Source organism: Empidonax traillii, unplaced genomic scaffold (assembly GCF_003031625.1).
Source record: "Empidonax traillii isolate 1590-97213 ecotype Southwest subspecies unplaced genomic scaffold, ASM303162v1 scaffold370:size553598, whole genome shotgun sequence".
NCBI lineage: Eukaryota > Metazoa > Chordata > Aves > Passeriformes > Tyrannidae > Empidonax > Empidonax traillii.
The window spans coordinates 34159-44677 of record NW_020955563.1 but is presented as its reverse complement, the minus strand read 5'-3'; the positions used below and the strand labels follow the sequence as shown (position 1 = coordinate 44677).

At 39.2% G+C, this 10519-nt stretch overlaps 1 protein-coding gene across 1 annotated transcript; it reads left to right on the top strand.

Moving 5' to 3' along the window:
• The first annotated feature begins 1847 nt into the window (after positions 1 to 1847).
• On the top strand, positions 1848 to 8944 carry LOC114061904 (alpha-1-antiproteinase 2-like). Its single transcript, XM_027892820.1, has 5 exons — positions 1848 to 1970; positions 4729 to 5391; positions 6282 to 6552; positions 7207 to 7354; positions 8189 to 8944. Exons 2-5 carry the CDS (start codon positions 4746 to 4748, stop codon positions 8381 to 8383), a joined length of 1260 nt encoding a protein of 419 aa, XP_027748621.1. The 5' UTR covers positions 1848 to 1970; positions 4729 to 4745; the 3' UTR covers positions 8384 to 8944.
• Positions 8945 to 10519: the final 1575 nt, after the last annotated feature.

Below are 10519 nucleotides of genomic sequence, written 5' to 3'. Positions count from 1 at the left end.
ATAGGTATGTAGGGATAAAGATTTTTTTATATTTGCAATAACCTGTGTGTCTGTGAGCTGTAATCTCAGAACAGCTATTACTGTTGCTAAATTGACACAAAATCTCTAATTTCCTTCGAATACTGGACAAACTGAGTCGTTCTGTTGCCATTGAATATAGCAGTTATTGGTTAATTAAGAACTCTTTAAACCTGTTTCAGAATGGTCTATTCAAAACAAAACCAATAGGAAGATGTTTGCAGGATGTTAGCAAATGCATGAACTATTGTATGGGTCTATTTCTTCTAAAGATGTCACAATATGAGTTGGTGTGTGGTATTAAAACTGACCTACATGAACTGCGCAGCAGTAACATGGACTTGGGCAATGTAGACTTTGTCATGGTTTTAATTATCAGAAGGAATAAAACCCATTTGTTAGGTTATTTCAGTATTCTGTACTTTTATTCCTATTAAAATAAATAATAGAGTGAAAGATCTAGTTCAGTATATAAATGATCAGTGTGAAGCTGGTTAATGTGGTTTCATGACTTAGTTTTAGAGTTGAAGTTGTGGCCAGTAGACAGGTGAGATTGTAATGGCTCGTGGCAGTGCGTGGTACACCTGGCATGCATGCGTGTCCTCATCATTTTAGTTTCAAGCTGCTGGAGCACCTTCTTGCTGCTGCTATAATGAAATGCTAGGGAAATGCCTTGTTAAATTTTGGCTTAGCATTATTAAAAACAAAACAGTAATTACAAGGCATCACAAATGAAAGAGAAAACAAGAGGCTTATAACCATTTTGTAACACAGTTCATCCTTGACCACCATGACCTGTCAGTCACGAAGGCTTTGATGAGTAACATAATCTCTGTGTTTGTGACCTTTATAGACAGAATTAGAAGGAACAAGTAAAAAGGAAGGGGGAGGGGAGTTGGGGGGTAGGGGGTTTTGGAGTTATGAAATAAAGACGAAAAGAAAGAAGGGGAGTGTCCAGACAAAGTTTATCTATGTTCTGTCTCCATGTTTATCTGTGTTTGTAATGACAAAATTACACGTGAGTAAACAAGTACAAAGGAAAGAGTCGTCACAAATGGGGAAACATATTTCGTGTCACCACTCAATCATGGTCTTTGTTGTTAATCAGAAAATATCAGTCAGCTTGATTCATCAGCACTGAATTCCTATTGGAAAAAGTGAATAGAAACAAGCAGTACTTGTTTTAGTTTGAACAATTTGAAAGTGTGTGAGAGGGCAAAGAGAATGAGAAGTGAGTGCGCATATGCAGTATGCACACGTGTGGGAGTAAACAGCTTGCTGCTTGTATTCCCACCACCTGCCCGAGGCAGTAACTGAGATCCACGCAGTACTGAGAGAGATGAAGGGACCACATCAGCCAGAGTAGGAATCCATCAGGGAAACATGTCTATCACATATCCACTCAGTGGTATGCAGCTACAGTCAGAGAGAGAAGGTACAGGCAATTGGTTTGTCATCCATATACAGGCTGAGGACCAGGCATAAGATTTGGCTCTGGATAGACTTTGGATGGAAGAGCACCGAGTTGATGTGATATGTGGCTGTCAGCTCCATGTGTACTTCATCACAGCACAGACAGTCTGCCTTCTGGCACCAAGAGTTGGTATCTGTTTCCAGTGGTTCCAGGCATAACCTCCTGGTTTCCAGCAGGGTCCTAATTACACAATGTTTGCACTCAGCTCCTCTGCATGGTCAGGGGCAAAAGAGAGGATGTCACAGCTACTCTTCAAATGGCTGAAGATTGTCAGCTTCTTTGGCTGAATAATAGAGATGATCCTCACAAACCTGTTTTGTCAATATTTGCTTTGTTTCCTCCTTTTTTTTGGTTGGCTCTAATTTTTATCAGGTCTGTTTAATGTTTAACAGCACTAATTAAGCAGAAGACGATGTAGCAGTATAAGTAAGTGTGGGGAACAACATGGTCAGCTGAATGCAGCAGGGCTTCTGATTTTGTAAGTACTACACACGCACTTTTCTTGGAGACTTGTAAAAGATTTCTGTGGTTGGTGGAATTTTAATATTAGGTTAATTTCATTTGTCTGCTTTTGATTTGGTTCTGTGCTGATGTTGCAATGGAAGATTAATCAAGCAGATGTGCAAGGGACCAGTGGGACCTGCTGTTCTGGGGGAATATGCTTAGCCTGAAATCAACCTAAAATAACCTTTGAAGTCATGGGGACTTATTAAATAGTTGTCAAAACAGAATACTGATGTAATCACCTTTTAGGTTGGAACAGCCTTCACAGTGACTCAAAATTAATATAATCCCACTATTGACTGAACAACCAGGTCCAATTTATAAACTCTTTTGGTGACTTAACTTATTAAACAACCATTGAATTGCTAAGGCAAGGTTTTCTAATTAGGACTGGGGTGAGTGTAATGGGGGGTGGGGGGGAGGGAAGGCCACAGTTTAAATTAAATTGCCCCTTTTGTTCCCATAGACAAACTAACATGTGGTCTGGAAGAGAATTATTTTCTGAATTTCCAATTTGCATAAAAAGTACAGCTAGATTTAGTAAAGCCTTTCCATTTTCTTCAGATTCAGTTAACAAAAATATTTGTGTGTGAAATTTTCTAACCTCAAAACATTGAAATTAATGTGATTTCATCTCCAAAGGGAAAAAGTATGAGAGGAAAACTCAATTGCAATATTCAGTGTTTTTCAGCTTCTGGTAGAAGTACTTCTTTCAGATTTCTGTAGAGAGCTCTGATACTAAGAAAAGTTTTTTAACTGGTCTGGTGTAGTAGAAGCTAAAAATAGAGGCATGCCTAATATAAGCCTGCTGCAGAAAAAAACCCCAAACCATACTCTTTGCTTCAGAAATTCTTTGAAATTCAGGCTAAGCTCTGTTTGGAACAGGAAGTAAACATGGACAGATACAAATTATCTTCTTTCTCACTTGAGTGTGCAATATCTCAAATATGTAGAGAAGACCATCCTGCAACATGTTAAACATCAAGTACTTTTGAAACACCCTGCGTACTACATTATTACTTAATTTTTCCACACTATGTAAGGGTTGTTTGGTTTTCTTTTTTTTTTTTTTTTTTGGCTGTGAAGAACAGGGAGAGTTCTGCTTAAAAGAGATGCAAATAGCTGAATCAGATTCCCATCTAGAGCCATACTCCATCTTTTGGTTTAAGAAAATTCAAATTTAGTGTCACCACTTGCTACTGCAGTGGACTCTCATTGTTCCTCTCTGTCTTCTCTCACGCTCACTCATCATACTCAGATCTAATTAAATATGAGAACACACAGCTAGCGTATATGTTTGCTATAAAAACAAGAAAGATCATCAATTTAAAAAATAAAACAAAATCCTTGAACTTGTGCTGCCCTTAGAAACTCCATCTAAATGTTGTTTAGATAGTATATATAATCATCTTTCACATCTGGGAATGAATGTAGGACCAAGACAACTTTACCTTGGCAAGACATTGGAAAATATGTTCTTGGAAAAAAAGGCTACAAATAGGCTGTGTTGGCTGGAAACAAAAAGAGGAGTCAGAACAGTAGAAAAGTTCTCTAAATATTTTCCTGCAGAAGCTACAAGAGCAAAAAGCTTATTTTTCTTCATAGATTGTTACAGTTCTGAAAAGGGTTTATATGAGATGCCTCCAGAACAACAGGGAACTGAATTCAGTAAACCAGAGACTTGTTCCAGCTCCTGCAGAGAGCAGGGGCTCACATGTAGGATATCACATCAGCATCAGGAGAACAAGCATAACAAAGGAACTTGCCATCTCCAAAGAAATTAATCTATGCCCATTGACTTCCAAATATGATCAGTGGTCCTCTTCTTCTTGGACCCAGGTCTTTCCCACATCCCATGCAAATTAACCTGTTGGTGAGGGGCGAAACACCATTTATCAAATTACAAACACTTGTTGCAGCCCCCCCATAAAAGGAAGGTTCCTTCACTCCAAACATACACCTCATTATCTGATGCAAACCTGCTGCTTCCCACATGTCTTCGTGCCCACTTCTGTGTGCACTGCTGTCATGTCATAGGATGCTCCAGGCTTTTGCCTTGAATTTTGCCTTGAAGTTCATACCTTTCTTCCCCCACTAGCTGTGGTCAGTGACTGGCCATATGAGTTAGTAAACAGGACCATGAGGTAAACAGAGGTGTGAATTTAACAAGCACCAGATGGTCTGTGATAGCTGCCTGTCCCTGTGCTGCTGCCCTGGTGGAAGTGAGGGAATTTGCCCCGCTTCCAGTGAGTAGTGAGATGCCTCACATTTCCTCACATTTATCAAATTGTTTGGGGGCAGGTGCTGTGGAATATTTGATGTCTTTGAAACTCACACCCTGTCTTCCCTCACTGGGGAAGACTTGTTTGTTTAGATGTACCCTATGGGAGACAATGATCATAGGAAAAAATTATCACTGTTAATTGAGATTACTGTGGACTTTAGCTCTATGTTTTCATAGCCAATGTATTGCAATGAAGAAAAGTCTTGCCTTTTCAGGCCAGTTACAATAAAATATGATGGTTTTATTATGCTAACATTTCAATCTATAACTTTGTTGAATTTATTAATTAAACTTGACATGGTACCCATGAGAACTTTAAATATCATATGTATATGAGATATTTACAGTTACACTATGTAATATTTATGATAACAAACTATTTATTATTCCTTACTACCAATCACATCATTACCATCTGCTCATTTAATGACTGTTTATTTTGTGACAGAATAATTTGAAAGGAAGATGAAGTGTCTCCTGTGCCTGTGTTTACTCCTTGCTGTTCTTTGTGCTGTAACCCACTGTCGCCATGAAGATGTTTGCCATGAAGTCAACAATACTAATCTGCAAGATGGAACAGAAAATTTATTAACACATAAGTGTGACAAGCAAGGTTCTAACTATGCAGATTTTGTATTTAGATTTTACAAGCAAGCCATATCAAAAGAAGCTGATGAAAATGTTTTCTTTTCTCCCATGAGCATCTCCACTGCATTTGCCATGCTGGCTGTTGGTGCTAAGTCAACCACCCTGTCTCAGATTTTTGGAGGACTGGGCTTTGACAATCTGACTGAGGCTCGTGTAGGTGATATACATAACAGTTTTCACAAAGTTTTATCAGTAATGAATTGTGCTGATGCTAATATCACAGTAAATATAGGGAATGCCATTTTTACAGCTACTGGATATGAACTACAGGAGTCATTTTTACAAAATACCAAACAATTTTATGATGCAGAATTTTTTTCTAGTGATTTCCATGAACCAGAAGAAGCTAAGAAGCAAATCAATAAATATGTAGAGGAGAAAACTAAGGGGAAAATTCCTGAATTAGTTGGTCATCTTGATCCAAGTACTGTACTAGTTCTAGTTAACTACATTTATTTTAAAGGTAAGATATTTAACATAATATTCCAATTCATAGTTTTGATATAAAATAAAAATTTTAGGGAACCCTTGATCATTCTTTACCAGAGTGACTATTTAGGAAAGAGCTAAACTGTGCAAAACCTTCAAAGTAGAGATTAGATCTGGCCAAGAGCAGGGTATCTGATTGTTGAGAAATACTGATTGCTTAATTATGACCCAGTGTGCTTGAAAGCTATAGACAGAGAAGTCCCACTTTAGTGGACCTCTCATAAACAGGGATCCACTGCACATAGTCTCACTGGTCTGAGAGCATAATGACTAAAGATGTTTCCAAGATCTCTATGCTGACTGTATGTGCCAGTCAAATTTAGTGGACTGATATTCTTGCACAAGGTCCCCAGTTTTATGGTAGATTCACTAGGTGCATTGCATGAAAAATTCAGACAGAGTATTTTGAGGGCCTGTGTCTCTGGAGTCTTGCTCAAATGTTAAGACCCTTTAATCTGCTGATGAATTCCTCACCAGGCTGAGTGCCATCAACTTGGGTAGGGGTATAGCCTAAAAGGAAAGGCATGAGAAGAAGTTCCTGTGGCTGAATGTTAAAGTGATTGTACTTAAATGGCTTAAAAGGCATTACATATGGCTACAGTAGAAGAAGAACTCTCAATTGGTCCTCATCAGCCTTTTGTTGTTTTTCAGCAAGATAGGATTTACTCACACTTACTATGCTGAGCTGACTGCACAGCTAAAATTGCTTTATTGTATGTTATGCAGGAGGTTGAAATTATTCAGTGATCATATTCTCCCATAAATAGCCCCCCACTGTCCTCCATTTAAGTTGGTCTAATCTGGATGAGCCATTTCATATGATCATCACATTTGAGTCCAATATCTTCTCTTTTCCCCCATTAGCTGCCTGGGAAAAGTCTTTTGATCCTTTGCGTACCTATGAGGATGATTTTTTTGTGAACACAAATGCATCTGTTAGAGTCAACATGATGCAGCGTGACAGTATCTTTAATGCTTACTATGACCAGGATCTCTCCTGCAAGGTGATAGAGCTGCCTTACCAGGGCACTGCCCGAGCATTGCTCATTCTGCCTGATGATGGAAAGATGAAGCAAGTGGAAGATGCTCTCTCCAAGGAAACTCTTTGTAAATGGGATAACAAACTTATGACCAGGTAACTCTAGATAGATGGATTACTGTATTTGAGGACGATTCACTGTTTTTAAAAGGAAACGCTAAGTTCAGATCACCTCCTACTGGATATAATGTCCTGATTTCATAAATAAGCAACTCCCCAAATGAGTCAGAGCAGATCATAATTGCTGAGAAACTGCAGGCTCTCTGACCTGATAGAAAGGGTCACAGCATTGTAACAACTGCCTCAAGACTTGCTTGGCTGCCTTTTGACTACCATACCTCCTCTTTCTTTTGTTGTGGTGCCAACACAATTCATTTGCTTCACCATGAATTTTATCATGTTAGATTTTATCCTCGTTTTCCCTTATTTTAGGCTTTCCACAGTTGGTCTGCTTATTCTCTGTAACTCTCTAGCCAAAAACTCTGCTAGCTGTGTATGTGGCACTGGAATGAATGAGTGGCAATGAAGAAATTTGTTTCTTTTCCCAAAAATCAAAAGGAGAATGTAGGAACAAGAAGATGGAGCATCTCTTTGGATGCCAAGATTGCTCAAGGAATATAAATGCTACCATCAAACAAGTCTGCAATCAAAAGAATTCTTTCAAGTGTCGTTGAATAGCATACTATCCATCCTGCTGCCTGAAACAGGCCTGGAATGCCTCACTGCTCTTTTGTTTTCTTTGATCAACAGGAGATTAAATCTGCATTTACCGAAGTTCTCTATTAGTGGGTCTTACGATGTTAAAAACCTGTTTAAAAATATGGGCATTACTGAAGTGTTCTCAAGTAATGCTGATCTGTCTGGAATTAGTGGCAGCCGTAATCTCCAGGTTTCAGAAGTAAGTGCTGGTGATGGGGTGGTGGTTGGTTGTTTTGATCAATTGTGTCTGGGGTTTTTAAAGGCTTTCTTCCCCTCCTTTTATTATTGAAGTTATAAATAAAACTCACAATTACACGTAGGGACTTGCTTAGTAATTCTACTTTTCTACAGAAAGAATCTGCTGGATCGCTTATGTATTACTTTAATATTGCTATTAAAAGACTGGATATTAAGTACATGGAAAAGTTGAACAACATTTTAAATTATTTCTTTGCACTGAAATATAATATTTTATATGATATTGTGTCAAGTAAGCTGTAAATGAGGAGCATATTATGATCTTTGTGTTGATGAGTACCTAATTTTTTAATATTCTCAAAGTTTCCAGGAGACTTCCAGTTTGCAGAAGCAGAATTTCATATATCAGTTTAAGCTATGATTTATTGTGATGATGCCAAATACTACTCCTGTCTTAGTATTTAAATAACATAAATAAATAATTTAAATAAATAAATTTCATTATCCTTGGAATAAGAGAGTGTTGCTATTGGAAGTCCAAACCATCTAAGAAAGTAAACTAGTTTGTACATGGGCTGTTAGTATCTCACTCTACTCAGCACTAGTGAAAATGTACTTACAGTTTGCCCATGTTTATTTTTGGCCCTCCTAATTCAGTCCTGACATAGAAAACACTCCTGTTTCAGACCACTGGAGATTTACCATAAAAGAAAGTTTCATCCACTGGATTTATCACTCCTTTCTTCTCCTAAATATTCCATAAGAAGAGAATTTATTTTACCTCCTTCTTCCTGTCCCATATATAAACCACAGTGTTTTCTTCTTTCCCGTGCAGGCAATTCACAAGGCCCTGCTGGAAGTTGATGAGGCTGGAACTGAAGCTGCAGGAGCCACTGCCATAATCTTGAACAGAGTTCTGTTTCCTTCTGATACCATCAAATTCAACAGGCCCTTCATTATTTTGATCTCTGACAAGCAAACTGGCACTACATTTTTCATGGGGAAAATTGTTGATCCTACTAAAAAGTAATTGCTGAGTTATTTGGCATATTGTTATTGGCCACACATTATAATGGGCACGGTGATTGCACATGTGGGCTAGTGAGTGCTACTAACTACTCTCTGACTGAGGGATATTCAGAAATAAATGAGGAATTTCCTTGTCAAATTAATAAGCAAAAAAGTTGTAAGAAAACAGCATCAAGTAAGGTTTTAAATGTGACACTTTCCCCAGATGAGTAATTGTATTGGGTTTGCATGGCAAGGTTTTGGGAGTAGGGGTGGGGCTACAGGGGCTTCTTTGAGAAGCTGGTAGAAGCTTCCCTCATGTCCAACAGAACCAATGGCAGCTGGCTCCAGGACAGAGCTGGCACTGGCCAATGCTGAGCCCATCAGAGATGATAGTAATGCTTGTGTGATAATATATTTAAGAAGGGGAAAATAAAAGTTATTTTGCAAAAGTAATTGTAGCCAGAGAAGAACAGAGTGAGAATTAGTGAAAGAAACAGCCCAGCAGACACCCAGGTCAGTGCAGAATGAGAGGGAGAAGGTGATCCAGGTGCCAGAGCACAAATTGCCCTGCAGCCTGGTGGGGCAGCTGTGCCCCTGCAACCCCTGGAGGGATACAATGATCCACCTGCAGCCTGTGTAGGAGATGGGTGTCCAAAGGAGGCTGTGACCCCATGGGAAGCCCGCACTGGAGCAGGCTCCTGGCAGGAGCTGAGAACCCATGGAGAGAGGAAACCATGCTGGAGTAAGTTTGCTGGCAGGACTTGTGATCCTGTGAGGGACCTGGAATGGAGCAGCCTGTTCCTGAAGGACTGCACCCCTTGGAAGGGACCCATCCTGTAGCAGTTCATGAAGAACTGTAGCCCTTGGGAAGGACTCACCCTGGAGAAGTTTGTGGAGGACTATTGCCTGTGGGAGGGACCCTATACTGGAAAAGGGGTAGGACTCCTCTCCCTAGGAGGGAGCAGCAGGAGAAACAAAATGTGATGAACTGACCATAACTCCCATTCCCCATCTCCCTGCACTGCTGGGGAGGAGAAAGTAGAGCCTGGGTAGGAGGGATGGGAAGGTGTTTTTAAGATTTGTTTTACTTCTCATTGTCCTGCTCTGGTTTTGATTGTTAATAAATTGATGTAATTTTCCCAAGTCAAGTCTGTTTTGCCTTTGATAGTAATCTCTCCCTGTCCTTATCTCAACTCATGAAACTTTCATTCTATTTTCTCTCCTCTGTCCACTTGAGGAAGGAAGTAGTAGAGTGGCCTTGGTGGGCACGTGACATGCAGCCAGGTTCAAAACACAATTGAAGTATTATTCTGTTTTCCTAATTTTCCTTGAAAGATAGCCTTTTTTAAAGTATGTTGTTATTTTTCAAAGTGGATTCTCTCTGCTAAGGAGTTTTGTTACTCACTAAACCCTTTATCCCTACAGGTGGTTAGTCTTGTAATTCTACTGTGTCTTCTCCAGGACTTGATGATGACCAGTATTCACCTGAGATGGCCCCTACACAGCCCTTTCATCTTTACATTGCTCTTTGCTGCCTAGGCTGTTTATCCTCAACCAACCTATTCTTTCTCACATGTTCCAACTCTTTGCCTAGAACCTCCTAAAGAATCATTGACCAAAAAAGGAGAAAAATCTCTGAAAAAATAGACTTATTCTGCTGCACCTCTCAATGTGTCTCTTTGCAGTTTGCAAGGTCACCAAAAAACTTTGAGACAGTGCCATTAGGCATAGCATAAACTATCAGAGAATTGTCCTGTGACAAATGTCATGCATGATTATTGCTATGGCTGACAAAGTAAGCATTGCAATTTAAAGCCATCACTTAAGACATTACTCCAATCTCTTGCTATCATTCTAGATATCTTTTGAAATCAACAAAAACCCTCAGTCATTCTTATTAACATATGAGGTTGTCTGTAAAATATGTTTTAAAGTTTGTTAAATGAGTACAACTTTTCTCATATGGAAATTCAATTCTTTACATTCTCTCTTTATGTACCTATTTGGGTAAAACCTGTTTTCAAGAAATACATAAACACTTCCTTGCTGTTGTGGATCTGCTCCTCCCTCTCAACATCACTCTGGCCTTCTGACCTGTTCTCCCAAATTTGGTCTACCCTACATAAAGGTGCTTTACTGAGGCCCATCAGTGCTT